At 40.2% G+C, this 26,269-nt stretch overlaps 1 protein-coding gene across 1 annotated transcript in view; it reads right to left on the reverse strand.

The window, feature by feature from the left end:
- Positions 1-785: 785 nt before the first annotated feature.
- Positions 786-26,269, reverse strand: part of ZMAT4 (zinc finger matrin-type 4) — a 383,491-nt gene continuing 358,007 nt past the window's right edge. Inside the window, exon 6 of the mRNA XM_037813189.1 lies at positions 786-2,382. Within this exon, the coding sequence (XP_037669117.1) occupies positions 2,378-2,382 (5 nt within the window). The 3' untranslated portion in view covers positions 786-2,377. The remainder of the gene's footprint in view (positions 2,383-26,269) is intronic.

The following is a 26,269-nucleotide window of genomic DNA, read 5'->3' on the forward strand; positions in this document are numbered from 1 at the left end:
CATTACTGTAACTCCTCTGGAACAGTAAATGTACTTAAAATATGGATAATTTAGAGAATTTCTCCCTTTCAGATAGATAGGTTTCTCTCCTAGAATGCCCGAATTGAGATTTTACTGAAAATCCCCTGACTGGTTCTCTTCCTCCGAGACTCTCAGCTGTAATCCAGTGGTCAGTGCCATAACACAGGGAAACAGCCGCGTCTACGTGGGTCTCTGTCCTCTCCGTCAAACTTAATTTGGCTATTTGAGGACATTATCTTATATCCCACTCCCATCCATTCATAATAAAATTGGGAGAAAAAAAATTCCTAATTGCACAAACAAAACAAAACAAATCAAAACAACAACCACCACCAAACAGCTAGCTTCCCAAGCAGGGATGTTTCCATTCCAGGCTTCCCAAAATACAAACAACATTTCCTGAGTCCTTACTGCATAAAGCTGAATACCATCTCTCCTTGGTATGCTGGAATGATAAATTCCTTATCTGGCATGGGTAGAACTAAAGAAACAAATTAGAAAAACACATAAAAATTAAAACAAAATAACCTCTAGCTGGGTATTCACTTTCACTTGACAGGTTGCCAAGGAGCAATGGTATTTAGATGAAGAATTCTGAAATATTCTGAAATAATCTGATTATTATACGTGGGAGCTTATCTATAAAGGCTTTGGCACAGCCGCTCTGTAAAACATAGAAACCCAGGTTCATAGTAGGTTACTAAAAATAAAAAATAACAATACTTCAGGATATATCAGCTCGCTCACTAAACACATACAGAAACAAAGACTTTCATTCATTTTTTTTTAACATAGTGCTTATTTTTACAGCAGAAATGACAAATAAAGTCTTATTTTACACATTTGAAGAAAAACCATTCCTGGAGTTCTGTAGGTCTGTTGTGTGCTTCCCCAAAACAGCAAAATACGTCGCTTCCCATCCAGCCCTTCCACCTCCTGCGGGCAGCGCGCGGCTGACGTGGCTGCTTCTCGACAGGCGCCGAAGCGGGCAGCCCCGGTCCCGCCTGAGAGGACCCTCCTCGGGGATGGTGCGAAGTTCAAACACAGGAAGCGGGCGTCTTAATAACAACGCTGTGCATTTCTATGTCGTTTCATTTATTGCTCACTGAGTAGTAACCACCTCAGCTCTCTGTGGTAAAAGAATAGATGTCCAGAAAATCCTGTCGCCGGAAGATCAGTCGCCTGGGGTCCCAAGGTACAAAGGGCAGCCCCAGCCAGGGCCTACTAGGCGCTCACTGCCCAGCTCTGTAGCCAGCCTGTAGGACACCAAGTCCAGTCACACTGGAGAAGAATTAGACCGAGAGAGAGAGCTTGGCGATTGCGCTCAGATACGTTCCCCATCGGAGTAACAGTTTTCCAGTCTGCCATTCTGGCCAGTGATGTTCTTTCCAAAATGAATGGCTGGACTCAGCAACACGACTTCAGGGAGAAAGAGAAAAGGGTGGATCTCACCATACCCAAAGCTGCTGTTTCTTCAGGTTTCACTCATTTCTTCCCAAACAGCCAGTACCCCAACTTGGAAGCCCACAATTGAGGTCAAATTCACAAGAAATAGTCATTTATTTCCATCTTATTCTGGAATTTATAATTCTTCTTTTGGATGCCTTTGGGAAAACAGTTCATCAAGGTCAACTGCTGGTGAGACATTTTTGCCTAAGAGGATCATCATGCAGGCAAACTAATTCTTTTTCCTAAACTATTGTTTTGGCAGCTCACAAAGAAACGACTTGACTTAACCTTGAGAAACAGCTCTTGAATGATAGGAAAAAAAAGGAGGACTCTAACTTTATTCTCCTTATTCTCATTGTTCAGGTGGCAAAACTGGCACGCATTTTTGAAGGTGAAATGAGAAGGACCAGTATTTGTCCATGATACATCTTCCACTGATAAGTGATTCGTTCTGTTTCTGTGCATGTTAGACATGACAAGAAAGAATGTTTATTTATGGAAAGAGGTGGTTTACATCACAATCATCAGGGATTTAATAGAATAATTATACTCTGAATAAATCTAGGATAAATAGAAAATTTAAAATTTTCCGCTCTCTTTAAGTTTGAATGATGCTCCAACTGTTTGCTACAGGAGTATAATTTAGAACATGTGCTGAAAATGTTGTCAGGAAAGAATAAAAAATTCCATCCAAATATCATAACTTACCACAAAATTAAAAAAAAAGAAAGGAAACTCATTCTCTTCCCAAAACCAAGATTAGTCATATGTTAATCTGTGAATCCTCATAGAAATGTTCATTGTTCAAGAAAAACTCCTCCTCTGGTGGTTGATAAGCAATTCTCCACTGCAGAGAAATCCTGACATTTTTTCTTATCTCTTGATTGATGTTTTCACTACTTATTCTTCAAGCTGTAAGACAGAAGGGAACACAGTCTTACCTTCTTTCACAGTTACATAATCCAACTTCTCTCTCTTTCTCTTCATTCTCTCCACCCTCCCCATGCTATTTCTGCTCCCTCTCTGTCTCAACCTCTCCCCACCCCCCACAGCACTTCAGCCATCAAATTCAGATAAAGCTGAATTTATATGATGAATCTTTTAGGCTCTGAATAACCTGTGTATATAATAACTCAGTTACCAATATCGTCCCCATGTAATCAGAAGCAAATTCATACCTTTACACTGTCAATCTAAACACTAAATTCATTCTGAGTATTCTTAAAATTAAAATAATAAATTGGTTTGTATTCAGTGGTATCCCACACATACCTATCTTTGAGTTTCAGTTGTATCTACATACAGAGCCCTATTGTTGGGAGTGGAGAACAACATTACGGCATTTTGATTTTAAATTATTGTAAATATCATTCTGCATTCAAATTTTGTTAGATAAATAAGAAAAATAGTTTCTGGCTTTATTCTCAAGAAGTATTGATATAAGTCAAATAGACAACTAATTTTTAAAGAGCTGTCCATTTTGTTTTTCTTCGTAATAAGAACATACTATCATTTATTGTATGCCTATTATGTGTCAAGAATGTCATGTTTATTTTACTTTATAATTAATTCTCACAGCCACTCTTTAATGTCATTTCCTCCCATTTTAAAAGTGAGAAAACACAGCTGTTAAGAGGTTGGTGTTGAACTATGGAAAAGACCAGAATCACAAGGTGACAGGGCTTTGTTGGCATCACATGTTGGGGATTTCTCTCATGCTACTGAAGATGCCCTCTGGCTACGAGACTGTCAAAACAGTATCTTTTAGTAGTTGACAGTCAACCCTAAAGCTGTATTTGGGGAGATGGTAAAATTGCTGAAACAAGCCCTTGTGTAGATCACTCCATCCCTCATCATCCAAATGTCGGAGTGGTAAATGAAAATTCGCAAGCAACAAAGGACAATTCTACCACTCACCTGGAAACACACAGCATTTCTTGGAATCTTATTTTACAAAAAAGTGCTGTCATAGAATATTCATTGGATCTGAATAAGAATATTGAAATGTGCGCGGTATAATACAGACCAAAAGAAAACAGAGACTATATGCATTTTCTGTAAAAATAGCTTTAAAATGTTGCCTGGAGTGGACCTGGTAACCACAGCCTTTTAAAAATAGTTGGTATAAAAAGAAAAATCCTGCTTTAAAATGTATTTCGTTTCTGCCACCATCCGGTATACTGACCTAAGGAAATTCTGCAGTCCTTGTCATCTTCATGAATTGATACGACATAAAGGTTGTAAGTTCTCACTGAGCACACAAGTATAATCTCATTTTTATAAACTGCAAAGATGAACCCTTTTCAAATTAAAATGAGTTTGAAGTGCAGTCTCCCTGTGTAATAGTAAGAAAGCCAAACATATCCACAGCTGAGCAGTTTTCAAGCCATGATTACATCATTAGAGGAAACCAGAGAGAGTTTTTTTTTAACTTATAGTGAATGTGGTATATTAAGAACTTATTCCCATAATGAGGAAAAATATCACACTCCTTTTTATAGTCAGCATAATTATTCAGATCCTTTCTAAACACACTGAAGTAATGACAAATTAAAATGCCTTTCAATTCCATATAGCTTTTATAATTATTCAGCCGTTACTGTTATTATTGCTGGAAACAGTCCTTCATATTTTATTCAGCATCCCATTTGATACAAAAGAACATGGAAAATTTTACTGCTATTAATAAATATGCAGCCATCCAATCCAAAAAGAAAATTCTCTTTCATCTGAGAGATAAGCTGCATAATTCATATATTTTCAGAAATTTCTTTAAATAGTAAATGGAAGACAGGCAAACAGAAAAAGCATTCATTAGATAGTCTCCATTTGTGGTGAGGGACAGTCTTTGTCCTCAGAGAGTCTTCAGTTTGATTTGATTTGATGAGACAATTTCAATTGTATCTGTTACATAATAATTAGGTTCATACAGCACACTTATTTTTAAAATATATATAACCGTAAAAAAATATTGACAACATGGCATCTCTTTCACATTTGCACACTTTATTTTTTAAAAAGGGGAGAACTGGGTGTTAATAAGGAATGCAGCTAGAAAAACTTACAACAATTTGGACTGGGTACCTCTGCCTTCCATAAAGCGAAGTTTCCACGTCCGGGAATTGCGGAGCATAGCAGACCAGTGGGGCTGCATCTACCTTTTGTGAGAAGTCCTGACATGTGATGGCTTTCCAGGATAAGCCAGATGAGAATCACATCTGCGGGACCAGTTAAAGTAAAAAATCTTCTGCCCTTTTCTTTAATTCCCCTATCCCCAATTCCATACTGGAAGGTCCAGAGAGGGAAGATGCTCTAAAGTAAGTATGGGAAAGAAGTCTTAAAGTAGACTGGTCAGGACTTCTTAAGGTCTGAAAGGAGACTTAAATACTGGAATAAACTGCTCTCACCACTGAAAATGAGCAGGAACGTATGGAATCTTGATGAGATGTTACTAAAGTGGGAAAGACAGTCTGACCAAGTGTGTTTGAAGGTGGTGGCTTGGGAAAAATTTGTTTATCTGTACGACACTGCATTGAAACTGGTCAACAGACCAATTAAAAAACCAAGCTGAACATCCTCAGCCATGGTCAAGCCTAGTTTCTGATAGCTGCTTGGCAAGTTTACAGTGACATGAAAAATGAAATCATGGGCCATGGCTAACATGAAATGATAGGGTCAGAACTTGTCCAATGAGGAGGAGTCATGTCCCAGACATTTCCCACAGATGTTGCTAAAAAAAGCCACAGCTACTCCCTGAGATATGCTACAAATAACACCCAAGAAAGACTTGACACATTTGTTCAATTTATTAAGATAGTGCAATGATAAATCAAATTCAATTATATTTCCAAAATTGAATGTCTCCCAATTTCTGTTCTTTCTTTTCCTGTATTGCCAAACTTGGCAAATTAATATTCAAGACAGAAATCTGGGTGCTATCCCAGGCTCTTTCCTTGCTCTTCCTCACTCCTTAGCCAATCACTCACAAATTTTATTGGCCTCCTAGTTCACTCTTAAATATGCCATGTGCTCTGCAACCCCTGCCCAGGCCCTATTCCAGGCTCTTGGCATTGCACAGGTCTTCTATCCAGACTCTTCGCAATCCTCTCTGCTGCTTATTCACACTGTTGCCTCAGTACCTCAGTGGATTCCCCTCACCCACTGTAGAAAACCAAAGTTTCTTAATATAAGATGCAAAGGTCTTTCATGATGTGACCACTGTCTTCTTCCCTAGCACCATCTTTTTGTCAGTTACTCCCTATAATCACTCTAATTTCCAAACACAGAGAATTAATGGAGCTTCCTGAACTTGCCATGCTTTCACATGCTCCTACAGTTTGCACCGGCTGTTTCTTCTGCCTGGAAACTCACCTTCTACCTCCTACTCCCCATATCTTTACTGGCCCAGCTTCTCTCATCCCTCTTCCTGGAAGCATGTGTCCTCCAGAAATCCTTCCCTGAACTCACCCAGACTCAACAAAATGTATTTGGAATATTTTGAACACTGATTTGGGAGTGGAGAACACAACCTCAAGAAAATGCCCAAGCTAGAGGACACGATCAGTAAACTGCTATTTTTAAGATATGAGGTACAATTTGTTTTGCTTCTGAGAAGCGTGGAGAGCAGGTGAATGAGGAGGCTTGGAGGAGAAAAGGGCGAAAGAAAGAGAACGTGAGGGAAGGGACAGGGAGCCAGGGGGATGGCTTTATGCTATGCATGGTGCTAGCTCTGTGTGATGCCCATATCTTCAATACAGTTGTCTAAACAAATAAAATGCTTGCAGTATAATTTATAGTGGAAGACTATATAGTCTGATTGAAATTGTGGGGAAAATCACTCGAAAGTTATAGGAAGAGAAAGATGCACAAATACCACAAGATGGGAATTAAAAGTGTGGGCAGAACTTTGGATCATACCATGTTGTAAACTTACTGGGCAGTCCTAAGCCAATTCAAGATGTCAGAAATTGGGGTGGGGTTCAGCTGGCATCTCTGACATTGGGTAACACAAATATGAATTTATCCAAATCCTTCTTGGGGAAACAAATCTCATACATTTATAACCCATTGAATAAAGAAATTTTAAAGTTAGAAAATTCTGGCTAATTGGGAGAAAGTTCAGATATTGTGAACATTTAAGAAACTGTGAACATTCAGAAGTATAGCATATTTAAAATGAATTCTGCTATATTAACTTCTAATCCATTTTGGGTAGCAAGCCTGACAAGAAGGATTTGTAATTAACTTACCAAAACACCTAAGAAAACAAGCCTCCTCTGCTTGTATAGAATTTGCATTGTTTATATGCAAATGCATGCTCCTGATGTGCTTGGGAACAATTTATTCCTTTAAGAAGGCAAATATTCTCTTTATTATCTTGTTTACACTTTTCATTTGCTTTGCAAAACATTTTTCATAAAGTCACAAAATAATGAAATGTTAGAGTCAGGAGGCCCCAGGGATCATTTAGGGAAGTTCAACACCTTCATTTTACAGATAAGAAAAGTTGATGGAGCCTCTGATAACACACACGCACCCTTTCCACTCCCAAGCCCTGTACTCTCCCACCTGGTACCCGGTGGTTATCTCCTACTTTGGGGGTTCTAGCTAGAGCTGAGGCAGAGGCAAGCAGAGCGAGAAAACTGCAAAGTGCTAGGCTTTGGGGCAACATCAGGACCCATAAGCCTCCCAGACTGAGATGAGAGAGTCCAGTACCCTCTTCCATTCACTGATAGAAATGCTGCCCTGATTATTGCCTTTTTGTTTCCAAGCCTCAGCCCCTGCATTATCTCTCCCAGGAAACCTTCCTGACCCCTCTTCTCCCTAGTTGTCTTGGACAGGTGCTCGATCTACCTGCTTTCTTCTATTGTTGTTCTAACCAGTCATGTTGCAATCTTTTATGTTTTGTTCCTTCCCCCTTCAACAAAGAATGGGACTGTGTCTCTTTATAACCTGACACAGAATAGATGCATAACCTTTCCTAAATAAACAATAAGAACAGCTAGAGAAGGAACCAGTTACCACATTGGGAAGAAGTCTACCTCCCCAGATGGTCACGTGGCTCATTTACAGCCCTATCCTAGGCAAGCCTCTTCCCACCCCGTATTGTTAGATAAGAAAAACATCTAAGTATCCAAAAAATTCTATCACTATTCTCATATCCTTCTACTACTCTTCCTATAGGTGATTTAAAGCTAGAAAACTTTGTTTGTGCCCCAACACCAGTTGTTACTAATTGGATGTTCATGTGCAATGCTCTGAACTTCAGTTAGCCTCAGTTTACCCATCTGTAAAGCAAAAACATTAGCACTTTCTTCCTCATAGGGTTGTCATGAGGATTAAATGAGATACTATATATTTAACGCACCTGGTAAGCACCAAAACTTTAGAGATGCCTGTTTTCTTACCATTGCTCTTAATCACTCTAAAGGAAACTATTCTGATATAGCGAACCTGTCTGATTCCATCCCTGTTTTTCAGAGGACAAAGCCCAGTCCCACTTCAATATGAGGCAAGCACTGAGCAGGTGCAAGGCCAGGAACTTCTCTGCAGTGGAGCACATGGCAGAGCAGCTGAGAGGTCAGAGGTGAACTGAGGCCTGACCTCAAATCTCAGCTCTGCCACTTACTAGCTCAGTTTCCTCATCCATAAAATGGAGGTGTTTATAATAATAGCATCAACCTCACAGGGTTGCTGTGATGACTGAATGAGTTAATACATGGAAGTATTATGTAACTGGCATATAAGTAGCAGCAAATAAATGTTAGCACTGATTATTATTATTGTTACTCTTCTAAATGGGCTCCTGTTTTAGGCTAAATCGATTACTGAGTCTTATATAATTGGCAGAAGCAAAGACAGGGTGTTGAAGAGTCAGATATGCCTTAGAAACCAGAGACAGCTCTGGTTCTGCATGCTTCCAGGGTAAGTGAAGGGTCACTGAAAACTTGGAGCATGGCATAAAGATAGTGGAAGTGGGAGGGATGCTGATAATCTGGTGTTCACAATGTCCGCAAATTAGAAAAGAGTCTAAAATGGCCTAGGCTGCTTTGTCCACTAGGTTACCCAGCAGCCACATGAAACTATTTAAATTTAAAGTAATTTTGGATTAAATAAAATAAAAAGTTCAGTTCCTCAGTCAAGCTGCCATATATCAAGTACTCAACAGCCGTAAGTGGCTAGTGGCTACTGAGTTGTATCATGTAGATACAGAACATTTCCATCACTGAAGAACATGTCTTGGACGGTGATGATCTAGAATCATCAGAAGTTATGAAATAGGCTACATGTGTTCTGAAATGTAAGCCAGAGTTCTCTTTTGACATTGGACAATCTGACCAGTAAGTGTCTTGGAGTAGGTCTATTGGGATCTATTCTATTTGGGGTACGTTGTACTTCTTGAATCTCTAATTTTCTGTCTTTTATAAGAGTTGGGAAATTTTCAGTGAATATGTCTTCTATTACTCTTTCTGCCCCTTTTCCCCTCTCTTCTCCTTCTGGGATACCCATAACACGTATATTTGTGCGTTTCATGTTGTCACTCAGCTCCCTAAGACCCTGCTCATATTTTTCCATTTTTTTCACCATCTGTTCTTTTGTGTGTATGAATTCGAATGACCTGTCTTCCAGTTCACTGATCCTTTCTTCTGCCTGTTCAAATCTACTGTTGTGTCCCTCCATTGTGTTTTTCATCTCCTCCATTGTGGCCTTCATTCCCATGAGTTCTGCCATTTGTTTTTTTAAGTTTATGAATTCTTCTTTATGGTCAGCCAGTGTCTTCTTTATATCCTTCAGCTCTTTTGCTATATCTTCCTTCATTTCATCAAATTTATTTAGCATTAGTTGCCTCCACTCCTGTGTCTCAGCTGAGCTATTAGTTTGTTCCTTTGGCTGGTCCATGTTTTCGTGTTTCCTGGTATGGCTTGTTATCTTAAGTTGTCTAGGCATCTGATTCTCTTGATTAGTTTATTTTGGAGCTTGTTTTCTGTCTTTTACTTAGTGGTTTTTTTGTTGGTTGGCTTTGTTTTCTGGCCTCTGTTATTCAGTTCAACTTATTCTAGACCTCTAACTTAGGTTCTATTTAGTTGATCAGAATTTTTCCCCTCTTGTTTTTTCTGTTTCTTGCTCTGCCTCTATGTAACCTTTTTGTGAGTGGGTCTCCTCAGATATGGTTGACCCTAGTCAGATTTTCCCAGTCTAGTGAGGCCCAGGTCTCATTGGGAGGGTATGGAGTTTTCCTGAGAATGAGACCCTCCTATGAGGCCTTTAGAATTGGTGCTTTTCCTCTCCTGTTCAGCAGGTGGCGCTGGCCAGCCCGCAGCTCCCCTACCAGTGTAAGGAGGTATGGAGCCTTTAGTTCTCCTGGTGACTCTGATCCTGTCAGGGGCGTGGCTGACTGAAGCTGGAATCTGAATTCCAGCCCCTGGGGTCTGAATTCCCAGAAGGAGGACTGCCAGTTGAGCTGGGCCTCCCTCCACTCTCCCAATCCTCAGAATTCCAGTTGTCTCTCAGGGGAACTATTCCCTTCTCCTCTCTCCTCTTTGGGGCCTCTCCAGGTAGATTCCTTGGTCAGCCTGAGTTGCCAATTAAAGACGGGGGTGGAGGCCTTCAGTAGTAAATACGGAATTCAAAGACACTGTAGGTACTCTGTCTCCCCTCAAGCCCAGCCTAGTCCCTCAACCTGGGCTTTCCGATAGAAAATAACCACATATATTACTTTTAGATTAAAAAAAAAAAAAAAGTAGAAAAGAAATCAAGAAAAAGAAAAAAGTAAAAAAAAAAAAAAAAAAAAAAAAGGAGTCTCTTTTAAACGTTTTTCCCCAGCCTGGAAGTTTTGTCAGTGTCAGAATAGAGCATTTAAAGATATGCTTTGGGCTATTGTCTGATAATTACTCTCCAACGGCTTCAGTTCCACCCCTGCTGGGGGCTATTGAAATGCAAAAAGATAAGGGATCAGCGAGAAGCCAGAAGGGACAAAATGTAAGGGGAAAAAAAAAATGGCTTTTTTGGAGTCTGGGAATGGGTGCCTGCTTTTACGTGCCCCCACTTCTTGGAGCCCAGCCCTTCTTTAGTACCCCAGCTCCCAAAGTTAGTTAATTAATTTGTTAATTAATTCTGCAGTTGAGGCTGGTTTGAGCTTCCCTTCTTGCCCTCAGCAGATTGCTGTTTTTTGGTTTCTTTTCCCCCCTTTCAGGGAGCCGGCAGCAAGACAGTCTGTGAGGTCTGGGTGGGGAGGGACACCAGACCCCCGGTCCAGGGAACTTACAATGTTCGCTGCGATCTCAGCTTTTCCTCCAATTCCAAACTTGTGTCCAATGTGTGACTGGTTACTGGAGACCCTGAAAACACTGTTTCATATAGTTCTTGGGTAATTGCCAGCTGCTCTAGGGGAGAGACGAAATTCTGCTCCTCACTACTCCGCCATCTTGCCCCGCCTCCCTCCAGAGCTCTCTTTTAAAATTCATCATTTAAATCCATTATTTTTTCCTAAATAGAAAATACACTGGAGGAAAACAATGGCTGCATTTTATGAAGACACTGACTACTATCATGTTTAAATCATCTATGCCTCTCTCTCAAATATCTTGGTGCCTTAAACTGGACAGCAGGAGAAGGAGAAATGTCAGAATTCTTGATATATGTTCTTCCTCCCCCTCAGCTCATATGCAAACCTCCTGAGGTACATGTCTTGGGACAACCTGGAGGCGAGCAATGGCTGCTGACTCCCAGTATGGTGAAATCAGCAATTTTAGAAGTGGGAAGTAGCATCCCAAAGGCGGCCTTTGGGCAGAGATGGAGAAATACGGTGGGAAGGGATGCAGCTCAATTGATAGAAGGAAGATGCCCGGGTGGGATGGAGAGGAAGAAGGCAGGAAGCCGAGGATGGGGAAGTGGGAGGGAGCAGTGTCCACCCCTCTGAGGGTCTGCACGGCCATGATGGGTCATTGAGGGGCCAGTGAGGGCTCTGTTACCTGGACTGGCCTTTGGAGGTATAAACCATAATAACATGATCATGCAATTATATAGCAAATTACATGATGACAATTATATTTTTACCAAAAACCCAAAGCATTATGGGATGGAACAAGTGTACTTAGAAAGAGCATCAAATTAGGACCTAGACCCAGATTTACCACTAAATGGCTGCATTTCTTTGCAAGGGTCACTTCGTCTTCCTGAGCTCCAATTTTCTCATCTGTGCAGAGAAAAACTTGACCAAGCCATTGTCTATGTCACTTCCTTCTCCGACATGCTGAAATCCTTGACCTAGCCAAGGTCACGTGGCAGAGCTAGACTCCATCCTTTAAGTCGTTCAATTCCAAGTTCAGCAGTTTTTTGTCAGCCCCATCTAAATTGTCACAACTCCAAGATGACAAATCCACAGATAGTGAAGATTCTATAATAACTTCCTTTCATTTTATTTTATTTTTTCCTTCAGGCTCAAAGTTTATGTGCTAACCAGCACAAACTACAACAGAGCCAAACCTATCAGCAGATGTCCAAATCCTCTACTGAAAGCTGTCAGCACATTTTGCAATCAGAGCCAAATTCTATCTTACAAATGTACTGATAGGCCAAGGGGGCGAGTAGAGAGAGGCAGCATGTGCTCAGAGAGAGTCTCTCAGAGACTGGTCTGGTATGACAGTCTCCAGATGCCCAAAACTCCAAAACAACCAACCAGACAAACAAATGACAAAGGGCAGCAATGTCTGCAGGGTATGTGTTAAGCAAACTCAATATGGGAGACACATCAGTCACCTTTTGGAGTCCTCACAGTAGAAATCCACCCTGACCCTGCCCTCCAAATAATTCCACCCTCTCCACTGCTTCAGCAGGACCTCTACAATACAGCCTGGGGTACACGGCTATGGAGTCTTGAATTCTGGTACCACCTTACTTCATCTAAATCAGGTGCAACACTTGGTTAAGATTTCAAAAAGGCCAAGGGATCAGAATGTTATTCAGTCATACAAAGGGCCCTTTAAAGAGGGTAAGGATGTGCCTCACAGACTGTCTCATTCAAACACTAGGGTCTCTGGGAAGTTTGAGGGCATTTTTTCTTAGCCTTCTCAGCAGGAGCCAAAGGTAGAGGGAGAGCTTTTCTCAGAGTTTTGCGGATTTGACTTTTGTCTAATGCAGTGAGCCCAAAAAAAGATTCACAGAAAACTCACAAAGTTTTTGAGAACACAGTATCAGCAGAAACACTGCCATCTTGGGCTGAAAGGAACAGAGACAGTACAAGATAAAAAGAGGCCAGTGGGCCCCCAAAATTCTGCTGGCAGCAAGTAGGCTAAGCAAACTATTTGGGTATGAACTGTTAGCTTTCATGGAAAAGGAAGGATGACTCCGAGGGTAGACCAAGGTGGGCAGCTTCCAAATTGGCTCCCAAAGATCCCTACCTCCTGGGATCACGTCTTTGTGTAAACCCCTGCCCTTGAGCATGGGCTGGATCTGGTGACAGGTTCCTAACAGACAGAATATGAACTCTTTTGTCACTACCAAGATGAGGTATAAGAGACTGTGACTTCCAACTTGTTCACATACTCTGTCTTGCTCTCTCAATTGCTTGCCCTGATTGTTGAGCTATGGAATGTTGTCAGCTGCCCACGTGGCAAGGGACCCAGGATGCCTCTGGCCAATGGTTTGTGACTCTCATTCCAACAACCTGCTTGGATCTGAATCCTGCCCACAACCACTCGAGTGAGGGTGGAAGCAGAGTCACCCCTGGTTGAGCCCTAAGATGACTGCAGCCGTGTCTGCAGACTTATGAGAAACCCAGAGCCAGAGAACCCAGCCAAGCCAAGCCTGCCTTCCTGACCACAGAAACCATGAGATAATAAATGCTGTTGCTTTAAGCCACTAAGTTCTGGAACAATTTGTTAAACGATGATAGATAACTAACAGTCAGTAAATGGGGGGAAGACTGCTACTATGGCGTGTCAAGCAGAAGAGCAGCCAAAGAATGATTTTCTCTGATGCCAGCAGTCCTCTGAAATCCTGATATGCCCTCACTGGCATAAAAAATCAGTAGCATAAAATAATCCCAATTAAAAAAATACGCCCAATCTATGTGGCTGTCCCTATTCAAATATCATCACCATGGGGCTCTTCTTATCATCCTAGCTATCAAAATGCTTCACCCAGGTGGGGATGTCCCTTACATCGTGACCTCCTCCACACACCTGGCAGAATAAGTGAGGTAGAGTAGTTGGAGAAAAACAAAGCAAAGCAAAGAGCCAAGGCACAGTAAAAAGAAACATCAATTTAATGAAAATCCCCATGTATCTTGCCTCCTATAGAGATTTATTCTACAAAAAAAAAAAAAAAAAAAAGAAAATTTGACTCCCTTTTTATAAATTAATCTACATTTTCAATGATGAATCATTTTAACAGGAAACAATCAGCTTCTAATATATCTCTTATATAAGTTTGAGCTCTATAGAACAGCACACAAAATCTCAGCTCTGGATGTGACTGAGTGGTCTCCTGCATTAGGATCCATAAATTCTCAAACTATAAACATTTCCTTTCAATTAATAGACAAAAAGAAATTCCCTATGGAAAATTCAGGGCTGAAAAATGGACTCTCTGATTAAAATTCACACTGTCTGCCGTCATCCAATGCTGGCAAGTCCTGTTGGGGTACAAAATCTTTTTTGTTGACTTTGTTAATATTCTAGAAGAAAGACTGAAGAAATGAATCACATTCTAGTAGTCCTCAGAGGAAAGCACCGATTCCTGAGGCAGCATAATTATGTGCTTCCAGCCAATGACCTTTATTCCCTGGTGACTGACACAGAAGGGACTGGAGAAGGGGAGCTGGTGCTTTTCACGGCTCTGTGTGAGCTGCAAATGCCAGGGAATTGCTCTGCTCCTCACCAATTGCTACAGAAATATAGGTTATGTGCAGCGCATAAAACCACACTGAAATATTACTCAATACTGCCTCTGCCAGATCTTCTGAACAGAGACTCAGACACAGCCCACCACCAGAGGCTTATCTCAGTAGAATGTAATTTTTAAAAGCATTTAAACACACACATACACACACACACACACACACACACACACACACACCAAACTAACATGGAAAAAATATGGAAATGTAATCATGATAAAGAGTGACATTTCTCAAGGTGCATCACTTGCAATATTTTGATTAACTCCCATTTCTGAATGGCAAAGCAGCTTCTGTTAATAAATAGCAAACTCTAATCAGACATCTGTGTGTGAAGTCTAAGTGGGACCCTTGGCTGGTTTCTATATGTCACAGGTTTTCCCACAGTTTGTACACAGTCCAGGCTGGGCCTTGGAAAGAAAACTTGCAATGATCTCATGAACCACTGGAAATTTAATACAAATTAGCATACAGAGCCACCACTGTTTTGATGTTGCTGTTTTTGCTTTCCTTTCCTGGCCTCTTAAACAGATATCTGACAATCGGATTCCCTGACCTAAAATTCAGAGCCTAGAAAGCAGCAAACCACAGAAAGGAAGCCCCCCTCACTCTCCGCCCCCAACAATTATATGAAAGTATCTGGCTGGCTATTTGGAAATGAATGAGAGCACAGTACAGTGGAAAGGATGGGACCTTGGGGTCTGACAAATCTGGTTTTGAATTTCAGCCTTGCCATTTATATGAGACAATTACCTCAGCTTTCTCAGCCCAGGCACCTCATCTATAAAAGGTGAATATTAATATTTTCCCCTTACAAATATTGAGAGTCAGGCCCTGTTGCAATGTGCTGAAAATACACCAGGAAATGAAAGTGAAAAAATCCATGCCTTATATTTTAGTATGGGGAAGAAACATAAGAAAAGTAGAGAATCTATTAGAAGATGATAATGACTACGAAGAAAAATAAAGCAGGGCAAAAGATATGGAGGATGTGGGAAGAGGGTTTGAGATTTTAAATAGGATGTTCAGGGAAGGGTACTTAAATACAGTCCTTGCTGGGAAATTGACATTTAGCAGGTGGTTGTCTGGGGGAAGAGCAGGAGATGGGATCAGCAAGCTCAAAAGTTCTGAGGCAAGAGCTCACCTGAAGTTTTCAAGGAGTAGCAAAGAGGTCAGTGTGGCTGAAGCTAAGGGAATGAGGGTGAGAAGCTGGAGGAGGTCAAGAGATAACTGAAAGTAGGAATGTTTAGGTGTGTGCAGGGTTTTGGAAGCCATTGTAGAGATTGGCTTTTATGCTAAACAAGATGGAAACTCATTAGCCTGTTTTTGATCCAAGCAGTGGCATGATTGGTTAAGGACTTAGTGAATTAAAGAAGAAGAAGAAGAAGAAAGGAAGTAAAGCACTTTGCACATCTCCTGGCACAAGTAGGTGCTTAACAAATGCTATTTGAAACCCTCTTCACTTTCCCCAGAGAGTCATAACAATCTTTCCTTCCCATCCCCTTTCCACTAAAACTGTGATTTACGAATTCAATTTGGTTGGAAATTTTATATTGTCTGAATGAATGTCACAAAACTTAATTAATAGAAATGAAGATCAGCACCACAGTGTGTTACTTTATTGGAGATTCTGATGATTTCCGAGGGTAATTTCTGAGTGTTGGGTCAAAGAAGTCAATAGTTTTCACCCTCCGTCATCAGCTGTCCAGAGATGAAGGTGCCCTTGACCATGCATGCAGATTCACTCCAAATATGTCTTTGGAGAGTGCAAGAATGAATTCTTGCGAAATGAAACAGGAAAAGACAAAAAGACAAAGGTGGGGTGGATAGAGGAAGTTGGTGAGAAACTCAGTTTGGAGTCTCATGATCCCACAGTCATCACAGTAATCTATGGATGTTTTTCACTTTATTGACTTCTGATAAATTAAAAAAAAAAAAAGATCAGAAGAGATAAGACTTTGCAAAAGAAGCCAACTCATTCATGCCCTCCCTTTGCAAGGCTCTGGTTGTCATCAGGCTCTGCTGGCTCCTGAAAAAGAAAGGCTCACAATTCCCAAATTTGCATCTCAAGCTTTGGGGAGTCTTCTGAGCACTGGATAAAATAATATCTGAGAGACCCTAAATGCCAAACTGTCTGAAAGTTAACTACTTTCCCCCAAAACCTGTGTCTCCTCATGCAAACCTTAGCCTAGGGAATGACTCCACTGTTTATCTAGCACCCAAGCCAGAAGCCTGGGAATCAAAAGCTACTCACATACAGTTGGTGATAAAGTGATGTTGATTCTCCTTTTCAAACACCTTTCTGGGCTTCTGCATTTCCACTGTTACTGCATCGTTTACAACATGTGTTGTTCTAAATCCTCTCCCTGTTTTCTATCACATCTTCTAGTATATCAATGATTTATTTAGAGTAAAAAAACAAACAAATGGATTCAGTCCCTTTCCTGTTTCAGAACTCTCCAATGTCTCCTCATTGCCTAAATTCCTCATACTTAGACATTAGACTCTTCTTGATTTGGCTACTGAACATCTCTCTGGCATGACTTCTCAGCACCCTTCCTTCTTGTCTCTTCATTCCCCCAGCCCAAATGCACCATGTAATCTGGTCATGTTGAGCTTATAATTTCCCTAAAATGCACCAATCTGCTTTAAGGCAGATCTTCTGTTTAATCTGCCTCCTGGCCTGGCATCCTGGACTTGCCATGTCTGCGGTGGCCATGAGAAGAGGCCTTGCAGAGAATATCAGACTAAGGGTCTCAGCTGCTGAGCTTTGACTGCTTCTCCTGGGCTGCTCCCAGATCATGCCTGAATACAGTTAAAGCAGACCTGTCCCTGGAAGACGTGGTTCCTGTGAAGGAAGACTTTGGTTCCAACTCCCAAGGCTATGCTGGACATCCCTTAGACTACACGATAGTCCAGGACACATCCACCCAAACTGCTTTCCCTCCATCTTTCACTCAGGGTCAGACTTGTGATCTGACACTTCACCCAGCCTCTCCTAGATCCCTCCCCATTTTCTCTTACAGGCCTTTCCCCTAATAAAACCCTTTCATGTCTAATTCCCTCTTGCCATTTGCTTCTTGAAAGTCCCACTTCCAGATGAACACAATGGCCATCTGGTGAAAGCCTAATTTTAAGCTGACATGTCACTCCTCTACAAGGCATCTTATGACCCCTAGGTAAAATAATATACCATATATAATGACAGTATATTATATATTACATAATACTACTGCTACTATTGGAGACACAAATATTTACATGGCTCACTGTATCTCGCATGAAATGCCATCATAATTCCAATTATACTGCATTAATCATTCTAGGGATGGTGTCTTACACACCTGTGCATCTGTAGAACTGAACACAGTGCTTGGCCTACTGGAAGCAACCAATAATGGTTCATCAGTGACAGGAAAGTGCTTAGCACATAGTAGATAGTAAAAGAGTGAAAAAAAAAAATGATGAATGAATGAATGAATCAATAATGTTTACTGACTAAATGAAAAACTACACAAATGAATAGGACACAAGTCTGGAAAGCTGGGGTAGAAATCAAATGAGAAACCAGAGGGAGGAGGAGAAAATGTTTTCCTTCCTTGAATAAATAAAGGAAAATGAGTAGATTCTAACAGGTAAGGATTGTGAGAAAGATACTGCATTGTCCTACTGACATCTCTTTAAAAGTATATTTATAAATCAAGTATTTGAGATTTTGTAACTTTGTTATGTTTGACTTGTTAGATGGTTACACTGTTGCTGATTTTTATGCAATAAAAGATACATGGGTATAGTCTGGGTGTTCAAGAAAGGCGAGAAATTTATGGTTTGGAATATACAACCATTCTGAGGAAGGCAGACATCAGTTTGCAGAAGAGATGTAAAAGAATATCATCACCCCCATTTAAGAATTACTATAGCAAAACTGTGTTGTCAAATGCAAGGTACTTTCCGTGGTGTGAGATTGGTCCATAGCTTATCTTACACCAATATTTTATTCAGGAAGATGCTATAATTTAAGAAATGTCATTTAATCCATGATGCATCTGAATTCATAATTTCTCATTTTCAGAAACGAAAGCTGCAGTACAATGAAGTTTTAAAGCATGGATTCAAATCCTAGTTTTTCTATTTGCTAACTGTGTGACTTTGAACAAGAAACATAACCTCTCAGAGTACTAATTTCCTGTAAAATCTGAATAATAATAAAACTTCCTGTAGAGTGTTTGTGAGGATTGAATGAGATAATAAATGTGGAAGCTATAAGAAGAGTGTCAGACACACAATCGCTGCTCGATAAATGCTGTCTGAATCTATGGCTGAGGCAGTAACGGCATCTCATAAATTTTAAATGTCTGGGATGAATTCACAACTTGGTATTTCTCCAAAATTAAAATCTACTTGGAAAGGTTTCTCCTGATATTCCTCTCTTACTATTGCTGAACCAACCCACTTTCTCTTTTGGTTGCATTCCCATCTCCACTTCTGAGTAGAGCCTTCTTTTTCAGGGTTGGTGACATTTCTCCCAACATGGTGTCCACTCCTTAGGGCATCTGTTTCCCAACCAAGTCATGGCTGCCACTTTTCAGGGAATTTAGTCCCACCTTTAGGCTTGAAGGCCAAGCCCTCTATTAACTTGTGCAACTGTTTATCTGTACTTTGAATGGCTAATTCTCTGTCCTTTTCCTACTTGGTCCCCTTCCTCTACCCCTATCTTACTCTCCAAAATCTCATGTCCTCTCCCTCTTCTGCTTACTAAAACCTGCCTCCTGGAAAGGATTAGAACATCCATTTGCATTAAGGATTCTTCAGTAAACTTAACTACTATTTATTGGACAGCTACTTGTGCCAGGCATTGTTTTAGGTATTCCCAGAGACTTTATATCTTAAAGGAGACAGTGCATTAGAACATAGGAATAAACATAAGCAAAACTCTATTGGGAGAACTTAAGCAAGCAGGTTGAGGTGGGCCTCTGGAAAGAAGATGAGCCTTCCTACATCAAGTGTATCACAAGCACAAGCAGCCACACTCTCTGCTGATGACCAAAGGGCCCCCGTGATTGCTCTATGACTTTGCCATGTAGACAAGTGCAATTGTTTTAACATATGCCAAGAAATTCTTTCATACCCCTCCCTTCTAATGGAGGAGACTAACAAATAGAAGTAGTAGAAAGATAGTGTGTGACTTTGGATATTAGGTCATATATAGCACTGCATCTTCCTCCTTAACCTTCCTCTTTGATTGCTCACTCTGGAGGAAGTTAGCTGTACCTTGAGAGGAGAGGGCAATGCAGTGAGTGATGGAGCCCTCCTGACAATGGCCATGTCAATGAGGCTTCTTAGAAGCAGAGCTCTAGCTCCTGTCAAAGCTTCGATGACTGAAACCCTGGCTGACATCTTGACTGCAACCACCTGAGAGACCCTGAGACAGAATCCACTGGTTATACTGCCTGATTCCTATCCCACAGACTGCGAGGTCATAAATGTTTGTTGTTTTAAGCTGCTGAGTTTTGGGGTAATTTGTTATACAGCCCTAGGGAACTAATACAGAAGAGACCCGAACATTCTAATGGTTGGAGTTGTTTGGTGGTGAAAGGTGGCATATTGGGCTTCAGGGTAGCTGCTGAGTTTTCTATGCTTTCAACCTTGGTGCTTAAAAGTGCTAAAAACACACACACACGTACACACCTGCAGCTATGCTGATGGTCATCACAACATAGGAGTGGTTATATGGGCCAATATATAACTTTCCTACTCTCCTTTTTACTCTCCAAAATCTCATGTCTTCTCCCACTTCTGCTTAATATAAACCTGTCTCCTGGAAAGGATAAGAGGCATTGAGAACTAAAATAATGGCACCTAACAGTCATGTAGCATTTCATACCTGATTTTATTTGGTCCTCACAACAGTTCTATTGGGGAAGTAAGAAAATTAGTATTCTCCACTTCACTGATGATATTAGTGATCTCTCTATGATTTCATAGATAATGAGTGATATGGATGGTATCAGAATTCAGGACCCCTGAATTTAAGACTAACATCATTTCCTCTATATTATACGTTTTACATAAATATATTCCAAAGCCAAAATTACTGTGTTTATTACTAGAGGAGAAGAAAGAAAGTAATGCTTGGTGATTATTCATTCTGTGCCAAGAACTGCACCAGATTTAATCATCACATCCAGTGATATTGCTCTTGTTTACCTCAGTTTTCAGTTGGGGGAACTTGAAGGTGAGAGAAACTGACAAGAGCCAAAAGCCACACGTGCCACCCGAGGGTCCTTGTAGTTATAAACCGACATGATGTCTTGGGGGATTAGCCCTAAATATTTTTTGTCACTAAAAGGCTATTTTGTTTAGGTAAGAGAACTCTGGAGCAGAGTTTAACCCCAAACCAATTAAACCACAAAGATTACCACCAACCCCTGCTTTTGCTTTTGATCATTACAAACTCATCACTATGTCTTAAAAAAATTATTAACTGAAGAAAGCTAATCTAGGTGCTGAGGACACACTTGTTAAAAAAATAAAAACTAGATACAAACTTCTGCCCTCACAAAGCCTACTTGAAAGTGTTAAATCCTAATAAGTATTCCTGAAACCTATCAAAAAAACCTTTTGGGGGAAAGTCATTCTGCATCATTCCACTTCCTTCCCATTAGGGCTATCAATAACATTTGCCAATATTTTCATTTGTCCTTCATCAACTACCTCTCAAATACTTCTTTGTCACAATTTCAGAATCCCCACATTCTTCAAGATTAACAACAACAAGAGCAGGTAACATTTATTGAGAGCTTGCCCGGGCTATCACTTAGCTTTATGATTGTGATCTTATTTAATGTCTACAGCCTATGAGGTAGTTGCTGGTATCCCCATCTTATGAAGAGAAAAAACTGAAATTCAGAGGTTACGTTATTTGCCCCATGCCCAATATCACATGATTACTGAGCTGTGTAACCTTTAGTGGCTCTGATGTCAATGCCAAGTTCTTCACCACAAGATACTCTGCCTCTCCTCTCAGCTCCACTCAACTATGCTCATTCCTTCTTCACTGATAAGATTGATCCCATGTGGCAAAAACTATCCCCAGCCTCCTTCCCATCAATGAGTAATGCAGCCATATTCCATTTCCTTCCTCCCCCTGGTCTCAGAGTTTGAGTGCCTCCTTCCACTCAAGCACAGGACCTTCCACTTCTGGTCTGAGCATTCTGCTCCCAAGTTGAAAGCTGAGTGAGCCAAAGAATAGTCTACACTCTCAGCTTCCCTTACTCACCTCCCTGTCACTCTCAACATGCCATATTGTCTGACCACTCTACGAATTGCCTTTGATAAAATTATCAAAAGAGCCCCTTTCCTGACTCTGAAGATGGCGTTTAGCCTTGGTCTTACCAGATTTCTCTCCTGCACTTGACACTGCTGCCTACAACTCCCTCCTTCTTGAAAGGCTGTCCTGTGTTTGGAGAGAACAGCCACCTGATTCTCCTACCTTTACAACTATTCCTATTTTTACCTCTTTCATATAATATTCGTCTTTCATAAACACTTAAATTTTGCTATTATCCAGGGTTTCATCCTAATTTCTCTTCTCACTATACATTCTGCTTTTATTTATTCTCAGGCTTATGGTTTTAACTACCATCTACATGAGGGTTCGCAAATCTCTCTCTCCACCCCTAACCAGTTTTGGGTGTTTCCTAAACTCTTACATCCAATTTTCTTTTATTAAAAAATATTTTTCATGCTCCATGGAAATCTCAAATTTAATATGAATAAAACTGAACTCATGATTTTCCTCTTTCTCTCAAACTGGCTTTTCCTCTTTTTCTCGAGTGAGGCCACCACCATCCACCCAAGTTCTGAAGTCTGAAGTCTGGAGTTACGTTCTGTGCCTCCCTTTCACTCTTGGCTTTCCTTAGCTCAGGGTGTTATTAATGTCTCAGAAAACTCTCAGGTGCCTTACTCCTCCCAGACCTACAACTACCACCTGATGGCGCAGAAATGCATCCCCTCTTACCTGGACTACTTTAATAATCTCTACTGTTGTCTATTTCTAGGTTATTCTTCTTAAAACTAACTTTCAAACTGCTGTTAGAGTAATCTTTTTAAAATCACGTCAACATGGCTCCCCATCAACTGTAGGATAAAATACTATTTTTAATTTTTTAATTGCATTTAAGACTCTCCTTTCTTTAGCTTGTGCTAATGTCTCAGGCTTCACCTCATGCCTCACCTCTCTCTGTATTTCAGGCTCTTTCTATTACTATTTTAAAGACTTGTAGTTTCCTGAAGACATCATGTGACGTCACTCCTACAGATATAAAGCAGTCTCTACTATGCTGCTACCTTTCTTGAAAAAAAAAAACTCTTTAATTCTTTTCCTGGGCTCTCCTGATCCTTCAACAACTCAAGGTAAGTATCACCTCTTCCAGGAAGTCTTCTCACAGGCTATGTAGGCTGCCCCTGTTTTGTGCTTCCATAGCTCTCCTTTATTTAACATATTTTTCCCCCACTTTATATCAAAATTATCTGTCTCTGCTATTTCTGATATTAGACATAGTACAGGTATTCTATACTCTGGCCCCTTCTAGGCAATGGAGATGCAGCAGTGTACAAGACTTACAAAATCTCTGCTCCTCTGGAACTTTTATTCTACTTTTGAAAGGAGAAATAGAAGTGATAGATTAGATAGATAATAGATAGATAACATATCAGAAGGGGATAGGTTAATGTAATAGAGAATACAGAGATGAAATTTAAGGTGAAATTTTATTGACAGGAAGGGATTAATCATGTGATGATTGGGGGAAAAGCACATTAGGAGGACATTCCACTTAATGTGAGAGACACCAGCCAAGATAGGAAAAAGTTTGGCTACATGAAAATCAGAAAGAAGGCTGGCTGATGTGTCTGGAGCATTGGGCAGGGGAGATTGGCCTGAGATGAGACTGAGATGGGTAGGGGTCTGAGAACACAGGGCTCTGTGACCCAGCATGAGAGTTTGGATTCCCGTCAGTACAAAGGAACTTCAGTGGATTTTCAGTCAAGGAGAACATCTTCTGGATTACATTGTTAACAGTTCACTCCGACTGCAGTGTGAGGAAACAACTAATTAAAGATGTTCAAACAAATCTTCTAAATCAAATCAACGAGTTGAAAGAAAATGTGACAAAAGAGATGAAGGATATAAAGAAGACTCTGGGTGACCAAAAGGGAGAATTTGTAAGCTTGAAAAAACAAATGGCAGAACTTATAGGATAAAAGGCACAATGGAAGAGATGAAAAACACAATGGAGACATAAAACAGCTAGCTTGGTGTCCCAGTTTGCTGATGCTATCATTTTGCAAAACACCAGAAATGGATTGGCTTTTATAAAGGGGTTTATTTGGTTACAAAGTTACAGTCTTAAGGCCATGAAGTGTCCAAGGTAAGGCATCAACAATCGGATATCTTCACTGGAGAAAGATCACTGGCATCCAGAAAACCTCTGTTAGCTGGGAAGGCACCTGGCTGGTGTCTGCTTGTTCCGGTTATGTTTGAAAATGGTGTTCTACAAAATGTCTGTCTCAGCTTTCAATGGCCATCTTCCAAAATGTGTCCCTCAACTGCAGCACTGAGTTCCTTCTGTCTGTCAGCTCTTTTATATGGCTCCAGTGATTTAATTAAGACCCACTCTGAGAGAGTGGGGCCATGCCTCCATGGAAACATTCAATCAGAGGTCACACCCTAACCAAAGTTGGGTGGGTCATATCTCCTTGGAAACAATCTAATCCCAATATCCCATGAGATTGGATTAAAAGATCATGGCATTTTCTTGGGGGAAATAATGTATCCAAACTGGCACAGTTTGGATAGGGAAAAGAATGGAAAAATATGAGCAGGGACCAGGGAACAGAATGAAAACATGAAGCACATGAATATACTAGTTATGGGTGTCCCAGAAGGAGAAGAGAAGGGAAAAGAGGCAGAAAGAATCATATAGGAACTAATCAATGAAAATTTCCCAAGTTGAATGAAAGATATAAAATTACAGGTCCAAGATGCACAGTCTACCCCAAACAGAACTGATCCAAATAGGCCTACTCTAAGACACTTACTAATCAGATTTTCAATGACAAAGACAAAGAGAATTCTAAAAGCAGTGAGAGAAAAGCAATACATCACATACAAGGGAAGCTCAATAAGACTAAGTGTAGATCTTCAGCAGAAACTACAGAGGCGAGAAGGTAATTGTGTGATATATTCAAGAAACTGAAAGAGAAAAACTGCCAACCAAGAATCCTCTATCTGATAATAATGTCCTTCAAAATGAGGGAGAATTTAAAATATTACAGATAAACAGACACTGAGAGAGTTCATGAACAGGAGACCTCCTCTACAGGAAATACTAAAGGGAATGCTACAGACAGATAAGAAAAGACAGGCGAGAGAGGTTTGGAGAAGAGTGTAGAAATGAAGATATCAGGAGATAGAAAGAGGGTAGAGATTGGGCATTTCATGCTGAAGGAGTATAGAATGTTGAACAGAATTGATTGTATAGATCCAGAAATGGCTAGCACAAAACTGTGTGATGGTATCACAATATTGTAAGTACACTAAACAAAGATTATTGTGAGTTTGGTTGAAAGAGGAAGGTTAGGGGCATGTATGAAGGAAAGATAGAAGATAAAGACTGGGACTGTATAACTTAGTGAAACCTAAAGTGGTCAATGATTATGCTTAAATGTACAAATATAAGAATGTTTTTATATGAGGGAGAACAAATGAATGTCGACTTTGCAAGGCGTTGAAATGGGATGGTATTGGGGAAAAATAAAATCAATGCAAAACTAGAGTCTATAGTTAATGGTAACATTGTAATATGCTTCCATTAATTGTAACAAAGGCAATATACCAAAGCTACATGTCTATAAGAGGGGGATATAAGGAAGGGGTATGGGAGTCTTGGCTTTGGTGTTGTTGTCTGACCTCTTTATTGTATTTTATTTTATTTTTTTAGTCACCTTTTTTTTTTCCTTTTTCTTTTCTCTCCTCTTCCTCTTTCTTTGTGGAAGAAATGGAAATGTCCTCATATAGATTGTGGTGGTGAATGTGTAACTATGTGATTAGACCAGGAACCTTTGTTTACTTAGGAGGGAATGCATGGTGTGGGAATAAAACTGCTTAAAAAATAAATAAAGCTACAGAAACAGCCCTGAGGAAGTTCAGACATTGGAAATAATAATCAAAATATTAAGACAACCACCCTAAACAGGTTTGATTAACTAAAGGAAAACATAGGCATAAAACTAAAGGCAATTAAGAAAGTGATATATGAACAAAAGGAGAATTTCAATAAAGAGATAGAAATTTCTAAAAAGGAGCCAAACAGAAATTTTGAAACTGAAAATACAATAACTGACATTTTAGAAAAAGCTACTACAGGGGCTTAACAGCAGGCAAAAGAAAGATCAGTGAAGTTGAAAATAGAATTGAAATTATTCAGTCTGAGGAGTAGAAAGAAAAAAGAATAAAGAAAAGTAAATAGATCTAAGTAAGCCTGATGGTAACCACAAAGAAAACATCAGAGAATATGCAAACTCAGAGAAATGGAAAGTGGAGTTGAGGTTACCAGAGGTGGGTAGCAGGGAGAATGGAGAGTTAATACAAAATGAGTGCAGGGCTTCTGTTTGTGAAGGGAAAGTTATAGTAATGGATGGAGGTGAGAGTACTGTAGCACTGTGGCTGTAATTCACCCCACTGAATGGTATGCTTGGGAGTGATTGGGATAGGAAGATTTCTGTTGCATAGGTGCTTCTGCAATTTAAAAAAAGAGAGAAAGAAGGAGAAAATAAAGAGATAATGACAATTAAATGCAATCCATGATACGGGATGGAATTTAAGAATGGAGGAGAAAA

This window comes from Choloepus didactylus, chromosome 20 (genome assembly GCF_015220235.1).
Source record: "Choloepus didactylus isolate mChoDid1 chromosome 20, mChoDid1.pri, whole genome shotgun sequence".
NCBI classification, from domain to species: domain Eukaryota; kingdom Metazoa; phylum Chordata; class Mammalia; order Pilosa; family Megalonychidae; genus Choloepus; species Choloepus didactylus.